This window comes from Rhinopithecus roxellana, chromosome 13 (genome assembly GCF_007565055.1).
Source record: "Rhinopithecus roxellana isolate Shanxi Qingling chromosome 13, ASM756505v1, whole genome shotgun sequence".
NCBI classification, from domain to species: domain Eukaryota; kingdom Metazoa; phylum Chordata; class Mammalia; order Primates; family Cercopithecidae; genus Rhinopithecus; species Rhinopithecus roxellana.
In genome coordinates this window covers 116,931,593-116,957,263 of record NC_044561.1, presented here as the reverse complement: position 1 = coordinate 116,957,263, position 25,671 = coordinate 116,931,593, and the positions used below count along the sequence as shown (strand labels likewise).

Genomic DNA, 25,671 nt, shown 5'->3' with positions numbered 1-25,671 from the left:
GTAAGAGAGGGAATCAGGAACTTCTAATAATTCCTTCTAACTCCAAGTCTACAGTTCTTTACCTATACCAATTGGATGAGCTGACACAAAGTTAAATAATTAGATTGATTCCTTTTTGTTTTTTTTGAGATGGAGTCTTGCTCTGTCGTCCAGGCTGGAGTGCAGTGGCGTGATCTTGGCTCACTGCAAGCTACGCCTCCCAGGTTCACACCATTCTCTTGCCTCAGCCTCCCAAGTAGCTGGGACTACAGATGCCCACCACCACGCCCAGCTAATTTTGTTTTTTGTTTTTGTTTGTTTTGTTTTGTTTTTAGTAGAGACAGGGTTTCACCATGCTAGCCAGGCTGGTCTCTAACTCCTGACCTCGTGATCCTCCCACCTCGGCCTCCCAAAGTGTTGGGATTACAGATGTGAGCCACCGCACCCAGCCTAGATTGATTCTTGACAGTCAAAAATATTAACTGTGAATTATATTGCTATACATATTCACCCTTATGACTTTACTTTGGTTTCTACTAAGAAAGGTCTTCCTTACTTCAAGAATTTAAAATATTCACCTATTTTTTTAAGTACTTTTTTTTTTTTTTGAGTTCTTTTTTTTTGAGTTGGTGTCTCGCTCTGTCACCCAGGCTGGAGTGCAGTGGTGCGATCTTAGCTCATTGCAACCTCCGCCTCCCAGGTTCAAGCGATTCTCCTGCCTCAGCCTCCCGAGTAGCTGGGATTACAGGTTTGTGCCACCACGTCTGGCTAAGTTTTGTATTTTTTAGTAGAGATGGGGGTTGGCCAGGCTCATCTTGAACTCTTAACCTCAGGTGATCTGCCTGCCTCAGTCTCCCAAAGTACTGGGATTACAGGCATGAGCCATCATACCTGGGCTTCTTTAAGTACTTCTATGCTTTCTTTTAAAATTTAATTTAATTTAATTTAATTTTTATTTTATTTTTTCGAGATGGAGCCTTGCTCTCTTGCCCAGGCTGGAGTGCAGTGGTGCAATCTCGGCTCACGGCAACCTCTGCCTCCTGGGTTCAAGCAATTCTTCTGCCTCAGCCTCCCGAGTAGCTGGGATTACAGGCGTGCACCACCATGCCAGGCTAATTTTTTTTTTTTTTTTGAGACAGAGTTTTGCTCCTGTTGCCCAGGCTGGAGTGCAATGGCATGATCTTGGCTCATTGCAACTTCCACCTCCCAGGTTCAAGTGATTCTCCTGTCTCAGTTTCCTGAGTAGCTGAGATTACAGGTGCCTGCCACCATCCCTGGCTAATTTTTTTTTTTTTTTTTTTGAGACGGAGTCTCGCTCTGTCGCCTGGGCTGGAGTGCAGTGGCCGGATCTCAGCTCACTGCAAGCTCTGCCTCCCAGGTTCATGCCATTCTCCTGCCTCAGCCTCCCGAGTAGCTGGGACTACAGGCGCCCGCCACCTCGCCCGGCTAGCTTTTTGTATTTTTTAGTAGAGACGGGGTTTCACCGTGTTAGCCAGGATGGTCTCGATCTCCTGACCTCGTGATCCGCCCGTCTCAGCCTCCCAAAGTGCTAGGATTACAGGCTTGAGCCACTGCGCCCGGCCATCCCTGGCTAATTTTGTATTTTTATAGAGATAGGGTTTCACCATGTTGGTCAGGCTGGTCTCAAACGCCTGATCTCAGGTGACCCACCCACCTCGGCCTCCCAAAGTGGTGGGATTACAGGTGTGAACCACTGCACCCAGCCTAATTTTTCTATTTTTAGTACAGACAGGGTTTCACCATATTGGCCAGGCAGGTCTTGAACTCCTGACCTCGTGATCCACCTGCCTCAGCCTCCCAAAGTGCTGGGATTACAGGCATGAGCCACTGCGGCTGGCATATGCTTTCATTTTTAATATTAATAATTTTAGCCTATCCATAATACATTTTGGGGTGTAGTATGAAAATGAAACTATTTCTCCAAATGGTTATCCAGAATTATGCCATCCATGTCTAATATTTGAAATGCCACTTTTACTATACACAAATAACTCCCACCCTCCATATATGTTTTTGGTCTAATTTTACTCTGTATTATTTATTTTCTTTTAACTATTTCTGGACTACAACCACATCTTATTTTATTTATTTATTTATTTATTTATTTATTTATTTATTTGGGACAGTCTTGCTCTGTCACCCAGGCTAGAGTATAGTGGCATGATCACGACTCACTGCAGCCTCGACCTTCTGGGTTCAAGCAATCCTCTTGCCTCTGCCTCCAGAGTAGCTGGGACTATGGGTGTGTGCCACCACATATGGCTAATTTTTAAAGTTTTCTTTTTTTTTGTAGAGACAGGGTCCCACTATGTTGCCCAGACTGGTCTTGAACTCTTTGTCTCAACCCATCGGCCCATCTCGACCTCCCAAAGTGCTGAGATTATAGGTGTGAGCCACTGCACACAGCCAATCACATTATTTTATTTTTAAATTTCATTTTATTTACATATTTTTTGAGACAGGGTCTCATCTGTCACCCAGGCTGGAGTGCAGTGGCGTGATCTCAGCTCACTGCCACCTCTGCTTCCCAGGCTCGGCAATTCTCCAGCCTCAGTCTCCCGTGTAGCTGGGAATACAGGTGCAAGCCACCAATGCCCAGCTAAATTTTTGTATTTTTTTTTACAAAGACGGGGTTTCACTATGTTGCCCAAGCTGGTCTTGAACTCCTGAGCTCAAGTGATCTGCCTGCCTCAGCCTCCCAAAGTGATGGGATTATAGGGGTGAGCCACAGTACCCGGACCACATTATTTTCACTACTAAAACTTTGTAACATGCTTTAATTACATAAAAATGTCCATTTTTATTGGGTAAAATATTTCAAAGTACGGAGGCATTATAAATGAATGCAAAAAGACAAACCATCAACAGAAAAATGGCCAAAAAGCAGTGACCATGAAATTCACAGAAGAAACACAATCAGCCAGTAGTCTTTAAGGGTCATCCTATGCACTAATAATTTTTTAAAATGCAAATTTAAAGAAACAGATACCATGTTTACTAGAATACTCCGTGCTGGCAAGAGAGGAAAAAGGGGTGTGCTCATAGGGACTGTAAGTGGTACCACCTCCCTGAGAGACATCTGGTAGTACATTACATTTGGTAACCCATCTGTTGGAAGACCTCTGACCCAGAAATTTCAATGCTGAGAAATTTACCCTAAAAAATACTACCACAAGTGCACAAAACTGTACATACGAAGATGTTCACTTATCCCAGCACTTCGGAAGGCTGAGGCAGGTGGATCACCTGAGGTCAGGAGTTCAAGACCAGCCTGACTGACATGGTGAAACCCCATCTCTACTAAAAATACAGAAATGAGCTGGGTGTGGTGGTAGGCACCTGTAATCCCAGCTACATGGGAGGCTGAGGCAGAGAACCACTTGAACCTGGGAGGTGGAGGTTGCAGTGAGCTGAGATCATGCCACTGTACTCCAGACTGGGTGACAAAGTGAGATTCCGTCACCAAAAAAAAAAAAAAAAAAAAAAGATGTTCATTTGTGCTTTATTATTTATAATAACAAATATAAACAAAATTTTTTTAAGATGAAGTCTCCCTCTGTCCCCCAGGCTAGAGTGCAGAGGTGCGATGGCAGCTCACTGCAACCTCCGCCTCCCAGGTTCAAGTGATTCTCCTGCCTCAGCCTCCTGAGTAGCTGGGATTATAGGTGGCCACCACCACGCCCAGCTAAATTTTCTATTTTTAGTAGAGACGGGGTTTCACCATGTTAGCCAGGCTGGTTTCAAACTCCTGACCTCAGGTGATCCACTCGCCTTGGCCTCCCAAAGTGCTGGGATTACAGGAGTAAGCTACCACACCCGGCTATAAAATTGTTTGTAACAATAATACAGAACAGAAGTTAAGAGTGCAGGCCCTAGAACAGACTTCCTACGTCTGCATCTAAGTTCTGACACAGAGTAGTCATGTGCATTTGGGCAATTATGTCTCTGTATCTTATCTCTAACTTTCCACAGTTGTAAGGATTAAATGAGGTCATACATGCCTGTCACACAGTCAATGCTTGACAAACATCAGGTGGTATTATTAAAGAAAAACATTATAAACTACTTAAATGTCCAATAATAGAGAGTTGGTTAGATAAATTGGGATTTATGCAATTTAATCCAGTCATTAAAAAGGAAGAGGTACTTACCTATAACTTTAAATATGGAAAAAAATACCCTAGAAATCTAAACACTATACTGATGGAGTCTTGCTCTGTTGCCGAGGCTGGAGTGCAGTGGCGCGATCTCGGCTCACTGCAACCTCCGCCTCCAGGTTTCAAATGATTCTCCTGTCTCAGCCTCCCGAGTAGCTGGGACTACAGGCGCACACCACCACACCTGGCTAATTTTTGTATTTTTAGTAGAGATGGGATTTCGCCATGTTGGTTATGCTCGTCTCGAACTCCTGACCTTAGGTGATCCACCCGCCTCGACCTCCCAAAGTACTGGAATTACAGGCATGAGCCACCGTGCCAGGCCTACATACTATATTATTAAGACTACCTTCAGGGTGAGGGGCATGGACTTACAGTGCAGAGCTTCTACTTTTTTCCTCTTGAACTGTTCAAATTCTGATTATTTTTTGTAACCAGAAACAAAAGCTCTTTTCATTTTGAAAAAGAAGACTCTTCAAAATGATACATCCTCCTCATGTGGCATCAGAAAACACACTCACTGGGCATTGTTTCCACTGCTTTCCTCATCAATGATCCCAGGCACAGCCTTTCCTGCAGCTCGGCTAATTTCCCTTGAAGAAGAAAAATTAAAATCTAGTAAACAAAAAAAATTTGAGAATTTCACACTGTATTCAATAGTACAGTAAATATGAGGCTAAGGTGGGAGGATTGCTTAAGCCTGGGAGGTCAAGGCTGCAGTGAACTGTGTTCCCACCACTGCATTCCAGCCTGAGCAACACAGCAAGACTCTGTCTCAAAAAATACATACATATATATATATATATATAAATAAAAAATAAGTTGAATGTGAAGTAAGTTTCAAAAGATGAAGAAAAATAATTTGATGAATGAGTAGCAACATAGTAAAATAAATTATAATAACCTAAAAAAAGAAAGAAGAAGGGGCAGTGAAAAGAATGTGTGAGAAGAGATGAGGGAAGATTTATGTAAAAGAAATGAGAGTTATGTGTAAGGATATTTCTGCTTTATTTTTTTTTTGAGACGGAGTCTCACTCTGTCACCCAAGCCAGAGTACAATGGTGCAATCTCAGCTCAATACAACCTCTGCTTCCCCGGCTCAAGCGATTCTCCTGCCTCAGCCTCCCGAGTAGCTGGGATTACAGGTGTCTGCCACCATGCCTGGCTAATTTTTTTGTATTTTTAGATGGGGAGATGGGGTTTCATGTTGGCCAGGCTGGTTTTGAACTCCTGATCTCAAATGATCCGTCTGCCTTGGCTTCCCAAAGTGCTGGGATTACAGGTGTGAGCAGTGACACCTGGCCAAGATATTTCTGCTTTCAACATGCTTACCTGTTCAAGACTCCACTGGAAACTAGAGCTTCTTTAGGATGGAAATATTTGTGATATACATTTCTAACCACAGCATCTATGAGGGAAAAAGAGAAGGAGGTATATTTTAGGTTAGAAATAAGTTTGATATTATAGACTCATACCAATTTTGACCTGAAAGGCACCCTGGAACTCGGTTCCAATCCATCTCGCTTTATAAATGGAAGCAGCCCAAGCCTAGGAGGCTCAGACTGCTGATGAGAATGGAACATTAAAACATGTACACACTGCCCAGGGCTTTTTCCATTATGCCACTGGACCTAGAGGGCTATGATATAAAATAATAGATAGACATTGCTGCCTCTACTGAAAATAATAATACTAATTACCATTATTAACCATGATTCCATATTCTTCTAGTAAAAAGTTAATATTGGTGTCAAATCTGGATTCTCCACCTTCTCCTAGCATCACAAGGACATCTCCACCACTGTCAAGATATTTCCTCAGGATTTCAAACTACACAAAGGAAAAAAGCAATCTATGAATATACTCAAAAGACTTTTGCCTGAAACACCATAAGACCTTAACTAGATGAAAAATAAATACTTAAAATCTATAAGGCATTTACATATAAATGTATATAAGATAAAATGTACTCTCTATGTAGGATCCCCAAGCTTGTCTTTGAGCACAAAGCTCCAAAATACTCAAAGTAAACTTATAGTTTCAAAGCTGACTATCAGACAGCAAGTCAAAAGTGAAAAACTTAACTAAAGGAAGCACTCAGTTCTCCATTCAGAGGCATCCCTGGTCTCCACCTACTAGATGCCAGTTGTACCTACCTTGCCCTGGCAACCAAAAATGTCTCTTGAGATTGCCACATGTTCCCTCAGGAGAAGAAGAAATAGAATCACCCCTGGTTAAGAACCACTGATTGAGGCCGGGCACGGTGGCTCAAGCCTGTAATCCCAGCACTTTGGGAGGCCGAGACTGGCGGATCACGAGGTCAGGAGATCGAGACCATCCTGGCTAACACGGTGAAACCCCGTCTCTACTAAAAACTACAAAAAACTAGCCGGGCGACGTGGCGGCGCCTGTAGTCCCAGCTACTCGGGAGGCTGAGACAGGAGAATGGCGTGAACCCGGGAGGCGGAGCTTGCAGTGAGCTGAGATCCGGCCACAGCACTCCAGCCTGGGTGACAGAGCGAGACTCCGTCTCAAAAAAAAAAAAAAAAAAAAAAAAGAACCACTGATTTAGACAATGCCTTCTCTTGACGGCCCACAGACGATATCAGGATGAAAGCATTTCATATCACACCTGGGAAGAATTCTGTTCAAGGTCATTGACCAACCAAACCATAGAGAAAAATGCATGTTTTCTGCTTATCTCCTGGAAGCTCTCTCTTGTTTTCACAAAGTTGGTGATGGGAGAAAAATCTAGGGTTGATCTTGCTGGTCTAGCCTGAGAAAACCTGGGGTGGGTGGTCCAGACAAATAGTTTCTTAACTTTCTTCATCAAGCACTCCAGCAGAGAAAAAGCTGAACATGTATATAAATACATCCAATATGTATGTATCTCTATATAAAATATGCACTTTATAATTTGAAACAACTCTCAAAATGTTTTAAGAATAATGAAAATATGAATAATAAACATAATTTCCTTCTGGCACCCCATTGATTTATCACATGCATCCTACTTTGGAAACTACTGCCCAGACTAGCTTTGCCACAGCATGGCCCTCTTGCTCTTGCATGCTCCCTAAATTTTCCTCTCCCCCTGACTTCCCCACACTGTACAAAACAAATGAATCTGGCCAGGCACAGTGGCTCACACCTGTAATTCCAGCACTTTGGGAGGCTGAGGCGGGCGGATCACGAGGTCAGTAGATCGAGACCGCAGTAAAACCCTGTCTCTATTAAAAATACAAAAAAAAAAAATTAGCCGGGCGTGGTGGCGGGCACCTGTAGTCCCAGCTACTCAGGAGGCTGAGGCAGGAGAATGGCGTGAACCCGGGAGGCGGACCTTGCAGTGAGCTGAGATCGTGCCACTGCACTCCAGCCTGGGCAACAGAGCAAGACTCTGTCTCAAAAACAAAAACAAAACAAATGAATCTTTGGAAGCCAAGGTAGGCGGATCACCTGAGGTTAGGAGTTCGAGACCAGCTTGGCCAATATGGTGAAATGCCATCTCTACTAAAAATACAAAACTTAGCCAGGCATGGTGGTATGCACCCATAGTCCCAGCTACTCGGGAGGCTGAGGGAGGGGAATTGCTTGAACCCAGGTGGTGAAGGTTGCAGTAAGCCAAGATTGCACCACTGCATTCCAGCCTGGGCAACAGTGCAAGATTCCATCTCAAAAATGAAACACAACAAAACACAAAACAAAATAAAAAATGAATTATTTCAAAATCAAAATTAAGGTGGGGCGCAGTGGCTCACACCTGTAATCCCAACACTTTGGGAGGCTGAGGTGGGTGGATCACTTGAGGTCAGGAGCTTAAGACCATCCTGGCCAACATGGTGAAACCCCGTGTCTACTAAAAATACAAAAAATAGCCAGATGTGTTGGCAGACGCCTGTAATCCCAGCTACTTGGGAGGCTGAGGTAGGAGAATCAGTTGAACCTGGGAGGCGGAGGTTGCAATGAGCCAAGAATGCGCCAATGCACTCCAATCTGGCAACAGAGCAAGACTCTTGTCTAAAAAAAAAAAAAAATCAGCTCAAAGTCCACTTCCTCTGGGCCCAATAATCCAATGCCTCTTTTCTGTGCTTCTGTAGAAATGTGGAACTTAGAACATTGATCATTATCGGTAGATGGTCCATTTGTTTCATTTCCCCTAAACTATCAGTTCCTAGAACGGAGAGATCATGTGCTATCTGACTTTGATCCCTAGCGTTAGTCCTAGAACCTGGCACATAACTAGGTACATAACAGATCCTTAGTAAATATTTTTTGGAACAACAACAGAAAAACAAAACAAATGGGTTATAACTGCATGGATCCTGGGCCCTGAACAACAGACTGAATCTCTCCCTAAATTCCTCTTCCTTTTTCTTCCTTTTGATTTCCTCTCAAACTCCTCTTCCCAGATAGCCGTAAATATATGCTATGTTCTATGACTGATAACAGCAAGCCAGATCTAGTTTGCAATATATATTCTCAGAACATAGCTTTCACTTGGGAAATTCTACTGGTACTTGGTATTTATGATTATGCAGTTCTGGGATTTGTCCATGTTGCCTAAATGCAATGAGTATACAGTAAGTATCGGTATCTACTGTGTCCTATTGGCCATCTGGCATTGGAAGAAAAAGATACATGAAGGACGTGGTGTGCAATAACACAGATGGGCAAAAGTTGAAGGAGCTTCCACGAATTAATTAAGACCCAGTTTCCAGCTCTGCATGTAAGTGAGACCCTTCTAACAAAAGAACAGATATTTGGTACAAATTGGAGGTTTCTTATTTCTTTATGGCAAAAACAGGAAGAAAGATTAATTTTGCAGACTTAAATTTTAGAAATTGGCTTAGAATGCATTCACACTGTTAAGTTTTACAGTGTGGCAGCAAATGTGAGATATTTCATGTAATCAAGACTGGATGATCCAGGCCAGTGGCTCTCATTGGAGGAATTAAAACCATCTAGCATGTATTATGGATCACCATAATATTAATATTAATACAGCATAATATTAATGCCATGTTAATGTTTAAGGACATTTTAGTGGGTAAAGGGCAGGGAAGTTAAGGTCCTGCAATATTCAGACCAGTCCCACACAGTAAAGAACTGTTTCACAGCATTTGAATATCTTCTCAGATAGTCACGTAGGTTTAAAAAAGAAAAAGCAAACAAACAAATGAAGCTTAGCCTAAAATCTAACTCCAATTTATTTATTTTTTTTGAGATGAAGTCTTGCTCTGTCACCCATGCTGCAGTGGCTCAATCTCAGCTCACTGCAACCTTCACCTCCTGGGTTCAAGTGATTCTCCTGCCTCAGCCTCCTGAGTAGCTGTGACCACAGGCGCCTGCCACCACACCCGACTAATTTTTGTATTTTTAGCAGAGACAAAGTTTCACCATGTTGGCCAGGTTGGTCTCAAACTCCTGACCTAAGGTGATCCACCCGCCTCAGCCTCTCAAACTCCTGGGATTACAGGAGTAAGCTACTGCGCTCGGCCCAAATTATACGTACATACTGTACAAAGTATTTTTTGCACGATTTAACATATACTGAATTCCCAGGTACCCAACTACCATGTAAACTGAGAGAAGAATTATACTCTTTTTATTAATAGAACTTTACCAAGAGTTAGTCAGTACTTTGGAAAAATCACATCACTGACAGCAACATGATTTGAATTGCCAATACATCACTTCCTCCAGTCTGCATATGTACCTATCCCATTCATGGGAGTTCTATACATTTATTACACATTTATTTCAAAATGTCAAACATAAAGAAGTGTTCTAATGTATGTATGATCAAGCATTAACAAACTGAAATATGTATATTCTCCTAGTATATATATGCCTAAACATTTACAATTTGAAATACATATATTCTTTCATAAATCATCCTCTAATTTATGTACATTAAAGTTAGGAAGCTGTATTGCTTTACTTTTTTAATGGTGGTGGGTTAGATTATCTTTGCATTTCAATTCAGGGTAATAAAGTTAGCATTGGTAATATAGGTGGACGCTGGTCTGTTAGGGTTGGAAAATACTCATCTCAGCCACGTGGTTACCTGGTCATAACTGAATACCACCACAAAGCTAGTGTGATGCGTTAATATAGTTGAGGTGGAAATAAGGGGAGACTGTTCAGCCTAGTTTCTAGCCTGATACTAGCACCAAATATCAGACATATGATGTCTGTCCTGTCACAGAAGTTTCTGGAAGCCAACATGAAAAAGGCTTCACACAGCTCTCCAAGGGTAACAGTCTAGGAGGCCAGCAGCAATGACAAGGAAAGCAGTGATCTCACCAGCATGAGCCTATTGGAAGAACTGTAACACAAGGGAATGCTGGTTCCTAGAAAAAAAGCTAACAGCTTTTCTCCCTTTTCTTCCCACCTCACTCCAACTCCAAAGAGAAGGCATGGTGTCAGGGACTGGTCTGGGAGAGGACATTTTATTAGGATAAAGTTACATCAAACTTGCCTCTCGAAGGACTTGTGTCTCTTGGATGCAACAGCCTTCCATCCCTGGAAGCCCAAACTAAGGCTTGGCCTGGCACGCATCTCCACTTGGGAAAAGGCCCTGGCAGCAGGTTCTGACCCTCTCTCTGGATACCCCTGTGTTCCTGAGGCTGGCTGGTCCCTGGCAAACATCAGGCCAACTCTCTCACTGGCTTCGCTAGGTGGATGGGGAGATGGAGCCAAAGCCCAACAAGTAATAGAGTGTTGTTCTGCAGGCCACTGCCCTCTGTATGTACATTTCCCTCAAGGTCTCAGTGGGTAGGGGCTGCTGGTTACCTCCACATTGCCAATGGTACTTCCTACTCCTTCTGTCAATTAACCTGATCAAACAATCGTGTCTCTCTCCATGCCATTCCCAGCAGGGAAGTTCACCTTGCAATCAAATTGAGAAACAAAGGACACTAGAAATGCTCCCCATTGGACCTCTTCCCCATGGCACCACCCAGAGTAACAGCAGGAGACCTTGGCTGGCCTCAATCTAAGGACCACATTGGCCTTGCCCCACCTCAACCTCCCTACTCCCCATATTCTCTCTGAGCACAAAGGTACTTCCCATTCTCTGTAAAACGACTCTATGTTCTGGGATTTTTGTTTTATTGACTGTGGAAAAACACACCTAACTTTTCCTAAATTTACCATCTTAACCATTCTGAAGTACATAGTTCAGCAGTTTTTTTTGTTTGTTTTTTCTTTTCAGACAGGGTCTCTGTCGCCCAGGCTGGAGTGCAGGGGCGCAATCTCAGCTCACTGCAACCTCCGCCTCCCAGGTTCAAGTGATTCTCCCGCCTCCACCTCCCAAGTAGCTGGGAATACATGCGTGCACCACCACGCCAGCTAATTTTTGTATTTTTAGTAGAGATGGGGTTTCACCATGTTGGCCAGGCTGGTCTCGAACTCCTAGCCTCAAGTGATCCACCCGCCTCAGCCTACCAAAGTGCTGGGATTAGAGGTGTGAGCCACCATGCCTGGCCTAGTCCAGCAGTATTAAATATACTCACACTGTTGGGCAACCAATCTGCAGAACTGTTTTCATCTTGCAAAACTGAAACTCTATACCTATTAAACAGCAACTCTCCATTCCCCACTTCCCCCAGGTCCTGGCAACCACCACCCTTCTATTTTCTGTCTCTACAAATTCGACTACTCTACATACCTCATGCTTGCATAAGTGAAATCATATAGTATTTGTCTTTTAGTGTCTGCCTTATTTTCATTTGGCATAATGTCCTCAAAATTTATTCATGTTGTAGCATGTATCAGAATTATCTTCCTATTTAAGACTGAATAATATTCCATTGTATGTATATACCATATCTTATCTATTCATCTGCCGATGGATAGTTGGGCTATTTCCACCTTTTGGCTATTGTGAATAGTGCTGCTAAGAAGATAGGTGTGCAATTATCTCTTTGAGATCCGGTTTTCCATTCTTTTGGGCATATACCCAGAAGTGGAATTGCTAGATCATATGGCAGTTTTTTGTTTTTGTTTTTTTTGAAATGGAGTCTCGCTCTGTTGCCCAGGCTGGATGGAGTTCAGTGGCCCGATCTCTGCTCACTGCAACTCCGCCTCCCAGGTTCAAGTGATTCTCCTGCCTCAACCTCCCAAGCAGCTGGGATTACAGGTGCACACCATCACGCCTGGCTAATTTTCGTATTTTTAGTAGAGACGGGGTTTCACTATGTTGGCCAGGCTAGTCTCAAACTCCTGACCTCAAGTGATCCACCCGCCTCAGCCTCCCAAAGTGCTGGGATTACAAGCATGGGCCATCACACACAGCCATCATATGGCAATTTTATGCTTAAATTTTTGAGGAACTGCCATACTGTTTTTCATGGTGATTGCACCATTTTACATTCCTACCATCAGTGTGGAAAGGTTCCAATAACTTCCCATTCTCACCAATACTTGTCATTTGTATTCTGGGCCTTACATTTTTTTTTTCTTTTTTTTTTTTTTTTTGAGACGGAGTCTGGCTCTGTCCCAGGCTGGAGTGCGGTGGCCGGATCTCAGCTCACTGCAAGCTCCGCCTCCCAGGTTCATGCCATTCTCCTGCCTCAGCCTCCCAAGTAGCTGGGACTACAGGCGCCCGCCTCGTCGCCTGGCTAGTTTTTTGTATTCTTTTTTTTTTTTTTTTTTTTGAGACGGAGTCTCGCTCTGTCGCCCAGGCTGGAGTGCAGTGGCCGGATCTCAGCTCACTGCAAGCTCCGCCTCCCGGGTTTACGCCATTCTCCTGCCTCAGCCTCCCGAGTAGCTAGGACTACAGGCGCCCGCCACCTCGCCTGGCTAGCTTTTTGTATTTTTTTAGTAGAGACGGGGTTTCACCGTGTTAGCCAGGATGGTCTCGATCTCCTGACCTCATGATCCGCCCATCTCGGCCTCCCAAAGTGCTGGGATTACAGGCTTGAGCCACTGCGCCCGGCCGTTTTTTGTATTCTTTGGTAGAGACGGGGTTTCACCGTATTAGCCAGGGTGGTCTCGATCTCCTGACCTTGTGATCCGCCCGTCTTGGCCTCCCAAAGTGCTAGGATTACAGGCTTGAGCCACCGCGCCCGGCCTCTGGGCCTTACATTTATCATTCTTTATCCATTCCATGAACCAGAATAATAAACATCTTTATTTTAAATGTAATTTTCCTATTTTCTTTTTTTTTTGAGATGGAGTTTTGCTCTTGTTGCCCAGGCTGAAGTGCGATAGCACGATCTTGGCTTACGGCAACCTCTGCCTCCCAGGTTCAAGCGATTCTCCTGCCTCCGCCTCCCGAGTAGCTGGGATTACAGGAACACACCACCACGCCTGGCTAATTTTGTATTTTTAGTAGAGATGGGGTTTCTCCATGTTGGTCAGGGTGGTCTCGAACTCTCAACCTCAGGTGATCCACCTGCCTCGGCCTCCCAAAGCGCTGGGATTATAGGCATGAGCCACCGCACCCGGCAGAATTTTCCTATTTTCAAAGCAAAAATATAGCAAAGAAGTGTGGCTAGTGGCTGGGCGTGGTGGCTCACACCTATAATCCCAGCACTTCGGGAGGCTGAGGTAGGCAGCATAAGGTCCGGAGTTTGAGACCAGCCTGGCCAATATGGTGAAACCCCGTCGCCACTAAAAATACAAAAATTAGCCAGGCGTGGTGGTGGGCACCTGTAGTCCCAGCTACTCAGGAGGTTAAGGCAGGGAGAATTGCTTGAACCCGGGAGGCGGAGGTCACAGTGAGCTAAGATTACGCCACTACACTCCAGCCTGGGTGACAGAGTGAGACTGTCTCAAAAAAAAAAAAAAAAGAAATGTGGCTAATATTTAATTGGCCCACACTATGTGTTTGGTACTTTACATGAAGCATCTCGGTTAATCATCACAACTCCATGATGAAAAGAGAGATGAAGTGATTACCTTAAGGCCACACAGTAAGTGGTGAAGGAGGATTCAGATCCAGTATTTCAGAGCCCAGGCTCTTAATCATTTCACCATATTCCTTCTTTAGTGGATATTTCTTACCTCAGCTGCAGTAAATTTTTCCCTTGGCCCAGCTGTAATCCACAGTTTCACTCCATTTAACCTCTCAGATGTGATTTCATCTTTTAAGCTAGAAATACAATTTTAAAAGCAAATGTTAGGTCCATAATTTAAATCAATTTATGTATTGTTTTAGTCTCTCAACTATTTGGAAGCAGAGGCCACAGAGTCTCAGAGATGAAGGGACTTAGACATAACTGGTCCAGTCTCTCTCCCAAAGTGAGAATTCCCTCTACAGGCCTGCCCCAGAGTCATCTGGCCTCTGTTCAAATACTTCCAGTAAGTCAAGGTGTTCAAATTAAGCCATGCTGAAGCATAAGGAAGTCCTCAACTACTAATTCAATCAGCCCTACCATTAGCTCGTATGATTACATATCCTCACCTATTAAGAAGAAACATACACATACACATACACAAAGTCAAAGTCATTCTCATTTAATTCTCATGTTTCCTTTCCCTAGTATTGACCTCAGTCAAAATATGAAGAAAGCTTCTAAATCTTAAAAAGCTACATGTGTATAATTAGAATAATTTTTTGGTGTGTGATTTGGAAGACAACTTAATAATATGCTGCTTTAATAATATCCTAATTGCTGATTTCAAAATAAATGTTTTTTGGTTTTTGTTTTTGACAGAGTCTCCCTCTGTTGCCCAGGCTGGAGTGCAGTGGCATGATCTTGGCTCACTGCCTGCTTCACTGCCTGGGTTCAAGGGATTCTTGTCCCTCAACCTCCTTAGTAGCTGGGATTACAGGCACGCACCATCAACTCAAGTGATCTGCCTGCTTCAGCCTCCCAAAGTGCTGGGATTACAGGCATGAGCCACTGCGTCTTGTCCAAGAGATGTTTTAATAAACATTTATTTAATTATGAATAATTTTTTTTATTTTTTTGAGACAGAGTCTCGCTCTGTCACCAAGCTGGAGTGCAGTGGCGTGATCTCGGCTTACTATAACCTCCACCTTCTGGGTTTAAGTGATTCTCCTGCCTCAGCCTCCCGAGTAGCTGGGACTATAGGTGGGCACCATCATGCCCAGCTAATTTTTGTAATTTTAGTAGAGACAGGGTTTCACCATGTTGGCCAGGATGGTCTTGATTTTTCTTTTTTTTTTTGAGACAGAGTCTCACTCTGTTGCCTAGGCTGGAGCGCAGTGGCGCAATCTCGGCTCACTGCAAACTCCACCTCCCAGGTTCAAGCAATTCTCGGCTTCAGCCTCCCAAGGAGCTGGGATTACAGGAGCTTGCCACCACGCCTGGCTAATTTTAAAAAAATTTTTAGTAGAGATGGGGTTTCACCATCTTGTCCAGGCTTGTCTCGAACCCCTGACCTCGTGATCCACCCGCCTTGGCATCCCAAAGTGCTGGGATTACAGGTGTCAGCCACTGTGCTGGCCAGTCTTGATCTCTTGATCTTGTGATCTGCCTGCCTCAGCCTCCCAAAGTGCTGGGATTACAGGCGTGAGCCACCGCGCCAAACCTAATTCTGAATAATCTTTAAATTGAGCTTCTCCCACCTAAACAATCTATGTTACATAAGAAAATAAAGACTTCTCAGCTTTATCAGCAGGACAATATCATTTAGAAGGGAAAACAATATACATGGTCAGTCACCTCTGAATCTTCCAATTACTCCGAAGTTTTTTCTGCATGGATTTATAGCCATTGTTGGTGGTAAATATCTCCTTTTTGTAGGCATTGAAAACAATGGTGCTCCGCAGCTCTTTCTCCATGGTTACCTTATGGAAGAAAGAAGGGTCAGAAAATCAATAAACAATATTCCAAAGACCCTAAAAGCAATAAATCGTTGCCTTCTACTACTAATTTATCAAGAAAGGGCATACAACTGAAACCTATCTAGGAAATTCCTACAATTCTCAAAGGTTGAGAATGAAATGCAAAAGCATAGCACAGAAACCTAATACCAAAACCAACCCAGCCCTCCCCTACCCGTTTTTGCTTTCCACCTCTTGCCCAGACCCTCCCAACAGCCTACACCTATGGCCCTGCCCCGCCATCACCCTGCTCCTGTGTCCCAAGACCATGTTTCCAACCTGATTCATCACTGCTAACTACTGTTAAGCGCAGGGTATAGTCTTCTAGATTCTTTTTTTCTTTTCTTTTCTTTTTTTGAGACGGAGTCTTGTTCTGTCTTCCATGCTGGAGTGCAACAGCATGATCTCGGCTCACTGTAACCTCCATCTCCTGGGTTCAAGCGATTCTCCTGCCTCAGCCTCCTGAGTTGCTGGGATTACAGGCAAGTGCCACCATTCCTGGCTAATTTTTGTATTTTTAGTAGAGACAGGGTTTCACCATATTGGTCAGGCTGGTATCGAACTCCTGACCTCGTGATCCACCTGCCTTGGCCTCCCAAAGTGCTGGGATTACAGGGGTGAGCCACTGCGCCCAGTTCTAGCTTCTTTTTATACATATATTAACTTACAGTTTTATTTTATGAATTAGGATCTTACCACATGCATTACTCTGAAACACTTGGTTCACCTAACCTTGTATATTTGACATCTTTCTTTGTCAGTACACATGGATCTACCATATTCTTTTAAACAGCTACACAGGGCTGGATGCAGTGGCTTATGCCTGTAATTCCGGCACTTTGGGAGGCTGAGGTAGGAGGATCGCTTGAGCTCAGCAGTTCCAGACCAGCCTGGACCACATCTCTACAAAAATCAGCAGGGCATGGTGGCACATATTTGTAGTCCCAGCTATTCAGGAGGCTGAGGTGAGAGGATTGCTTGAGTCCAGGAGGTTGAGGCTGCAGTGAGCCACAATTACCTCACTCTGCACTCCAGCCTGGAGAACAGAGTGAAACCCTGTCTTTAAACAACAACAACAAAAACAGCTGCACAGTATTCATTTTATGGATCTACCATAATTTATTTAACCAGTCATATACTGATTGACATCTTTTATCAAATATTTTCTAAAACAATACTAAAAACATCAATGTTAAACAACATGTTTTTCTGCACTTTGCCTATTTGTAGATTCTTACCTATTGAATGGCTGAGTAAATCATTTCCAAATTGCCCTCCAAAAAATCATAATTTTATATTTCCACTAACATGCTTCTGTTTCCACACAATCCTATTTTCAGTCTTTGTCGTCTTTGCCAAAAAAAAAAAAAAAAAAAAAGCCCTCATTACTGTTTTAATTTCCACTTTGAAGTTAGTGAGATAGTGGTCCCTTGCGATAGATTTCTGCCACTTGTATTTCTTCTGATTTTCTTGTCCAGGTACTCTGATCATTTTTCTCTTTAAATTTTTCTTTTTAAAAACTTCTTCCTATTATTATTTGAGATAAAAGTCCCACTCTGTGACCCAGGCTGGGAATGTAGTGGTGCAATCACGACTCACCGCAGCCTTGACCTCCTGGGCTCAAGCAATCATCCCACCTCAGCCTCCTGAGTAACTGGGACTACAGGTGCATACCAGTGCCCAGCGAATTTTTAAATTTTTTGCAGAAGCAAGGTCTTGCTATGCTGCCCTTAAACTCCTGGCCTCAAGTGATCCTCCTACCTCAACCTCCCAAAGTGCTGGTTTACAGGCATGAGCCACTGCACCCAGTCAGGTTTCATAATTTTCTAATTGATCATTAAACAAATATTTTCTTTATTTGGCTTCTGATACTTTTTTTGGTTTGGTTGAATTTTGCAGGCCATATAGATTTTAAATTTTATAGAGTTAAAAGTATTAATATTTTCCTTTCTGGCTTCTGGATGACATGAAACATTTAGAAGAGTTTTTGTCATTCTAAGATTATAAATAAATTCAACAATGCTTTCTTTCAGTACTTTGCAATGTAATTTTTTTTCCTTTTTCTTTTCTTTTTTTGTTTTTTTGAGACGGAGTCTCGCTGTGTCGCCCGGGCTGGAGTGCAGTGGCCGGACCTCAGCTCACTGCAAGCTCTGCCTCCCGGGTTTACGCCATTCTCCTACCTCAGCCTCCCGAGTGGCTGCGACTACAGGCGCCTGCCACCTCGCCCGGCAAGTTTTTTGTATTTTTTTTAGTAGAGACAGGGTTTCACCGTGTTAGCCAGGATAGTCTCGATCTCCTGACCTCGTGATCCGCCCGTCTCAGCCTCCCAAAGTGCTGGGATTGCAGGCTTGAGCCACCGCGCCCGGCCTGCTTTTTCTTTTCTTTTTTTTTTTTTTTGAGACAGAGTACGCTCTGTCGCCCAAGCTGGAGTGCAGTGGCACTATCTCGGCTCACCACAACCTCCGCCTCCCAGCTTCAAGAGATTCTGGTGCCTCAGCCTCCCAAGTGGCTGGCACTACAGGCGCCCAACACACCCGGCTAATTCGTGATGTAATATTTTAACATTTAAATTTTAGTCCATTTGGAAATTATTGTGGTGCTCAAAATGGGCTTCATTCCGTTTTTTTTTTTTTTTTCCTTCTTTTACGAGGAATAGTGTCGCTCTGTTACCCAGGCTGGAGTGCAGTGGCGCAATCTCGGCTGGCTGCAACCTCTGCCTCCCGGGTAGAAGTGATTCTCCCGCCTCAGCCTCCCCAGTAGCTGGGATTACAGGCGCGCGCCATAGTAGAGACGGTCTTTCACCAGGTTGGCCAGGAGTCTGGAACTCCTGACCTCAAGTGATCCACCCGCTTTGGCCTCCCAAAGTGCTGGGATTACAGGTGTGAGACACCTCGCTCGACTGGTTTAATTTTCTAAAGTACTAAAAAAGCTGCCTGACCCCAATTCATCTTTCTAATGCTGATTTGAAATACAGTACCATCTTCCCTCTATAATAAATCCCTATATATAACTGGCTCTTATTCTGAGTTCTAATATATTCTATCTGCCTGTAAGTTCCTGCTGAGTTCCAAACTTTCTTTTTTAAAAATTTATTTTTTTTTTCAGAGACAGAGTTTCCTTTTGATGCCCATGCTGGTCTCTGACTCCTGGGCTCAAGGGATCCTCCCGCCTCAGTCTACCAAGTAGCCAGGACTACGGGCCCACACTGCTGCACCCATCTTCTAAGTAGTTTAATTGCTATACCTTTATGTTATAATATCTGGTGGCTCTGGAGAGCTAATTTCCCTTATTACCATTAATTTCAGAATTTTCCTGGCTTTCACATACTTATTCTTCTTTAAGCACTTTAACATCATTTTGTCCAGTTGAAAAACTGCCCCCTCCATGATCCCACTAATGTGACACATCTATCTTTTTTTGTTCTGTTAGTTCAGCCCCTGGTGAGAGTAGCAGGTCTGCGTTCCTGTACTGTCAGACTTAGCCAGAAATGCATTTCCTTAATAATACTATAAGGCCTTTAAAACTGTAAAAATAACGAATATTTGGGTAACGCTGCACAACCATTCTCTCGCTTTCTCTTCAATAACATTACCAAATCAGTATTTCCCACATGAATACCGAGGGATCGCAGCCACGATAGAAGAGAGATTAAGACTTTACGATTCCTCTTCCGATGCTCTTTCAGTCAGCGGAACGACTAAAAAAGCCGCATCACCCGAGGCCGTGCAGATGGGCTCCCACCCGGAGCGCCAGGACCGCGGGCTACGTCCGCGCCCACAGTTTACTTCACCCCGGTGGACCCTGGAAGTTCTATGACCGGCCCAGCGGCCTCGACGAGTGTGTCGAGGCCCTCGACAGCTCCCAGGCCACCCCAACGCCCCAGCCGGCCCACCACTGTCGGAGCCCTTTACCTGACGCTCAGCGACCACCGGTCACCTGACGCCGCCCAGCATCCCGCGGCCAGGTATCCAAGGCCGCTTAGTAACCGGGGAGGAGCGGCGGTGCGCCGGGAGGCGTGGCCCAGGACGGAGCGCTAGCTCCGGCCGATGTGATGACGACAGCACGGAAGGCGCCTCTCAGTCGCAGGCGTCAGGGGTATTGGGTAGGGAGCCTGGCTGATGTGGGACTGTACCATTTGGTGCATGAGGGGCAAATCCAAAAACAAGGAGAATTAACTTTTCACGAAAAATAAACCCATTTACTGTTGTTATTTAATATCAATTACGACTAAAGACTAATAAAGGTAGGACCCAAGTGCCCAAACTTCGCTCCACCCACAGGGAGGAGAATAGTGAAGGCTTCCAGCGACGGGGTTGGAGAATGCGCCAGCCTCGATTCCCAAGGCGCAGGCGCAGAGCGGAGCCAGGCGCGCGCAGGGCCGGGCGGAGGGCGGGGCCGGACTATTAGGAACTACTTACCGGAAAGGGGTCAGCTGAGTAAGTGTTGAGAATGGTAACACCGAATAATTCTGCTTTATTAACTGCGCATCTTCGCTCGCCATGGTGCTAGGCATGAGCGCCAGCGGTGAGCCCGCAGCCCTTTGGGCGGGGAGTTAGAACTTGAACAGATTCTACAAAAATGTGAAAACTGAACTGTATTAGGAAGTCTGACGACTAAGCTCGTCAAAAAGGCGCGCCTGTTGAGCAGAGTCTTGAAGAAAGAGTGTTATTCATTAAGGCAAAGGCTGGGGAAGGGCGTTCCCGGCAGAAAGAACTGCTTGTGCAAAGAGCATCACCAATACAGGTTGCCCTGCCATCGCCATTAAGGTGGGAAACCAGAAGCCTGCAACTACCAGCAGGCCACCCGACTACCCAGGAAAGCGCTCTGTGCCTACCTTTAGAGGTGTGTGGATTTGTGAACAACGCTGCAGCAGCCTGGAAGACCCAAACTGAAGATTGCAGAGAGCTCTGACAGTTTTTATTTACATGTATGGTTGTCTTCGAGTTTAGGATATTAAAACACACAACTCTTGTTGCTTTTCACAGTTTCTGTCACTGGAAATTTTAAAAGTGGAGACGGGTCGGACGCAGCGGCTCTCTCCTGTAATCCCAGCACTTTGGGAGGCCGAGGCAGGTGGATCTCTTGAGCCCAGGAGTTAGAGACCAGCCTGGGCAACATGGCGAAACCCGGTATCTACTAAAAATACGAAAAATTAGCTGGGCGTGGTGGCGCGCGCCTGTAGTCCCAGCTGATTGGGAGACTGAGGTAGGAGGATTGATTGATCCTAGGAGGCTGAATCTGCAGTGAGTCGTCATGGTGCCACCGCACTCTAGCCTAGGCAACACAGTGAATCCTTGTCTCAAAAAAAGAAAAAGTGGAGAAGGGGTGATATGTGAATTCTCTGTGTCAGATGAAGTGGCTCATGCCTGTGATCCTAGCATTTTGGGAGGCTAAATTGGGAGGACTGCTTGAGGCCAGGAGTTTGGGACCTGGGTAACAGTAACACCTTTTCTCTCCAATAATAATAGTAATAAGGAAGGAGACCACTACTACTCCTGCTGCCCTTCTCCCCCAACCTTGCCTAGTTGACAAGACAAGAGGAAAGAGAGAAAGAAACAAAAGTAAGATAAATAGCCAGACAACCTTGGCACCACCACCCGGCCCTAGGAGTTAAACAAAGTAATAATAATAACATCAACCCCTGACCTAAACTACTTATCTGTAAATTTCAGACACTGTAGGAAAAAAGCATTGTAAAACTTTCTGTTCTGTTAGCTGATGCATGTAGCCCCCAGTCACATTTCCCATGCTTGCTTGATTTATCACGACCCTTTCACGTGGACCCCTTAAAGTTGTAAGCCTTTAAAAAGGCCAAGTATTTCTTTCTCAGAGAGCTCGGCTCTTAAGACGTGAGTCTGCCAACGCTCCCGGCCAAATAAAAAACCTCTTCCTTCTTTAATCCAGTGTCTGAGGAGTTTTGTCTGCGACTCATCCTGCTACAGTAATAATAAATAAAAAAAGAAAATTAGCCAGGCATGGTGGCAACCACATGTAGTCTTATCTACTTGGGAGGCTGAGGTGGGAAGATCGCTGGAGCCCAGGAGTTCAGGCTGCGGTGAGCCATGATCGCTGCACTGCACCCCAGCCTGGGCAACAGAGTGAGACGCTCTTTAGAAAATAAAAAAAGAGAGAGAGAGTTCTGTTCTTGGGGATGCTGTATTTTGTTGCAAAATTGGGTGAATACAGTTTGCAGTTAGGGTAATAATGGAAATGAAGTATTCTCACTGAAAAGAGAGTAGGCCATCCCATTTGAAGGCTGGGACAAATCTTGGGATCTTTCTGCCTGATATGCATTCTGTGTTTGCTACAGCACCTGCCCAGAGCATTTCTCCCACTGTTAGAGACTGTAGAAAGACTAAGAGTTTTGGCCAGGTGCAGTGGCTCACGCCTGTAATCCCAGCATTTTGGGAGGCCAAGGCGGGTGGATCACTTGAGGTCAAGAGTTCGAGACCAGCCTGGCCAACATGGTGAAACCCCATCTCTACAAAAAAAAAAAAAAAAAAAAAAAATTAGCCGGGTGTGGTGGTGGGCGCCTGTAATCCCAGCGTCCCAGCTGCTTGGGAGACTGAGGCAGGAGAATCGTTTGAACGCAGGAGGCAGAGGTTGCGGTGAGCTGAGATCGCACCATTGCCCTCTAGCCTGGGCAACAAGAGTGTAACTCCGTCCCTGCTCCCCCGCCAAAAAAAACAGGCAAGAGTAAGACTTTTAGAATCAGTAGTGACTGTCACCAAGTTCAGTTCCTCGCTGTGACTTGTACCAGCTGGGTGACCTTGGGCAGTTTTCATAATCTCTGAGCAAATGTATCCTATCTGTGAAGTCAATTTTTGTTTGTTTGTTTGTTTGTTTGCCGAGACAGAGTCTTGCTCTGCTGCCCAGGCTGGAGTGCAATGGCATGATCTCGGCTCACTGCAACCTCCACTTCCTGGGTTCAAGCAATTCTCCTGCCTCAGCGTCCCAGGTAGCTGGGATTACAGGTGCCCGCCACCATGCCTGGCTAATTTTTGTATTCTTAGTAGAGACAGGGTTTCACCATTTTGGCTAGGCTGGTCTTGAACTCTTGACCTCGTGAATCGCCCACCTTGGCCTCCCAGAGTGCTGGGATTACAGGCATGAGCCACCGTGCTCGGCCCTGAAGTTACTAATTTCTAACTGCTGGCTTATAGTGAGGATCGTAGATAATGCATATACAACTTGGAATGTGCTCCATAAACATAGGTTGTAGCATGTTCCATTCAACAGCATAGTTTTTCTTTGTGTTTATTTTTTATCCTGGTGAAAATAATTGTGCTTTTACAATCTTAGAACAGATAGAACCATTATGTGTTTCACCGTCCATAGCTGATTGTGTGCTTCTGACACTACTATTATGTTTCTGATCATTATACTCATGTCTTGCTTTGGGAAGTTAGGGGGATTTTGACCTCTCCCTCATCTTGTCCCACATTTGTCAATTAACTGGCACTATTAAGATGGAAATCAGTGTGTTTCTTTCAGCGTTCTTAGCACATGTGAAAGCTTAACATGAGCTCTTCCTGACCCAGTTTTGATCTCTAATAGCTCAGTGTCATTGTGTTTTTTCTGTGGTCTCCCAGACTTGTCCCCCATGATTCCTGGGGTAGGGGGTTGGGTGGACAAGACTTGAGGAAGGGAAAGAGTGGGATTGAATTAAGAGGAAAAGGCAATAAAATCACCAGCACACGCTGATCCAAGAAAGTTCCTTCCCTTGTCTCCTAACCAAAAAGCTAATAAGGCCACTCAGGAGTATGAACCACACATTTGTAAAAAGCAAACATCTTTTATTTATTTATTTATTTATTTATTTATTTATTTATTTATTTATAAATAAGACAGAGTCATACTCTGTCGCCCAGGTTGGAGTGCAGTGGCGCGATCTCGGCTCACTGCAACCTCCGCCTCCCAGGTTCAAGTGATTCTCGTGTCTCCGCCTCCCGAGTAGCTGGGACTACCGGCATGCGCCACCACGCTCAGCTAATTTTTTGTATTTTTAGTAGAGACGGGGTTTCACCATATGGGCCAGGCTGGTCTACAAACTCCTGACCTCGGCCTCCCAAAGTGCTGGGATTATAGGCGTGAGCCACCGCGCCCAGCCAAAACAAACCACTTTTCCACTGAAGTAAGGGAGCACAACCCATCCCACAAGTATTCTGAATTTATGAGGTGTTACAGCTCACGTTCTGTCTGATCAGAATTACCTTCAGAAATGACTAATCTTGGCCGGACGCGGTGGCTCATGCCTATAATCCCAGCACTTTGGGAGGCCAAGGTAGGTGGATCATCTGAGGTCAGGAGTTCGAGACCAGCCTGACCAACATGGAGAAACCCTGTCTCTACCTAAAAATCCAAAATTAGCCAGGCGTGGTGGCGCATGCCTGTAATCCCAGCTACTCAGGAGGCTGAGGCAGGAGAATTGCTTGAACTTAGGAGGTGGAGGTTGCAGTGAGTCGAGATTGTGCCACTGCACTCCAGCCTGGGCAACAAGAGCAAAACTCGGTCTCAAAAAAAAAAAGAAAAGAAAAGAAAAGGAAATGACTAATATTGAACATATGGAGCTCCATGGTGGCGAGGAAGTTCTAGGCATTAATTCTGCAGCAGCCTCCAGCTCTGACCAGCTCTGAGCTCCCCTATGTGCAGTGGAGCATAGCATGAACCTGGCAGCCAGCCTCAGACCAGGAGCAGCATCCCGTTCAATGTCTCCTCTTCAAGACCCCATTTCTCACACTTGGCTTGTTCCAGCCAACTTTTGACTTAGCTCCTCACTAAAGATTTTGGCAGTCATTCTGCCTGGACCTAATAGCCAGAGCGAGAAGCAGACCAGCGCAAAAGTTCAATGTGAGAGCCCTGGAGCCAGCTTGTAGGGCTCCAAGTCCCGGCTCCGGCCTTTATTAGTTATGTGACCTTCAGGCAAGGAACAACTTATCTGACTCTGCATCTTCATTGGTAAAAACGGGATAGTAATAATTCCTACCTCAGGGTTGTTTGGATGGAAAATTTGTAATAGACATGGAAGAGTCTAGCACAGCAACTAGCCCAGCATAGGCAGGCGATCTAAAGCTAACTTTGGCCAATTAAGCAAAAAAGGACTGTGTTAAAAAGGATCAGAAGTTCTCAGATCATTTGGAAAGCTAGATAAGACTTGAGGCTTGGGCAGGTGCAGTGGCTCATGCCTGTAACCCCAGCACTTTGAGAGGCTGAGGCGGGAGGATCACTTGAGGTCAGGAGTTCAAGAACAGCCTGGCCAAAATAGAGAAACCCTGTCTCTGCTAAGAATACAAACAATAATTAGCCGGGTGTGATGGTATGTGCCTATAGTTCCACCTACTAGGGAGGCTGAGGCAGGAGAATCACTTGAACCCAGGAGGCGGAGGTTGCAGTGAGCTGAGATAGCACCACTATACTCCAGCCTGGGCAACAGAGCAAGACTGTCTGAAAAAAAAAATACTTGAGGCTTCCAGGAATGACATTGCAGGGCTGGTCTGATGGCATTGCTGCCACTGAGCACCAACTGCCACAGTTTGCATCCTTGCCACTTCTACACCAGGAACTCAATTTTGTGGATACTGCCGCCACAGTTACCACACAAAAGAGCACTCCCGATCCCTTTCCTGAGTCAAAGTGTGGCACGGGTGCATCCCTGGTCCCCATGCCTGGGCCTGGCTAAGGGGAGGCTGGGAAAGTCGGTGTCCAGCATTTTCA

At 44.9% G+C, this 25,671-nt stretch overlaps 1 protein-coding gene across 4 annotated transcripts in view; it reads right to left on the bottom strand.

Moving 5' to 3' along the window:
- The window catches only part of IFT52 (intraflagellar transport 52), a 59,671-nt gene extending 39,634 nt beyond the window's left edge, over positions 1-20,037 (bottom strand). The window contains exons 1-6 of one of the 4 annotated variants that reach the window (XM_010384296.2): positions 19,869-20,037; positions 15,797-15,921; positions 14,169-14,256; positions 5,858-5,987; positions 5,490-5,565; positions 4,679-4,750 (exon numbers count right to left, since the gene is read on the bottom strand). In XM_010384296.2, the coding sequence (XP_010382598.1) occupies positions 4,679-4,750; positions 5,490-5,565; positions 5,858-5,987; positions 14,169-14,256; positions 15,797-15,915 (485 nt within the window). In that variant the 5' untranslated portion in view covers positions 15,916-15,921; positions 19,869-20,037. The remainder of the gene's footprint in view (positions 1-4,678; positions 4,751-5,489; positions 5,566-5,857; positions 5,988-14,168; positions 14,257-15,796; positions 15,922-19,868) is intronic. The other 3 variants (XM_010384295.2, XM_030915576.1, XM_030915577.1) reach the window with 3 other exon arrangements.
- Positions 20,038-25,671: the final 5,634 nt, after the last annotated feature.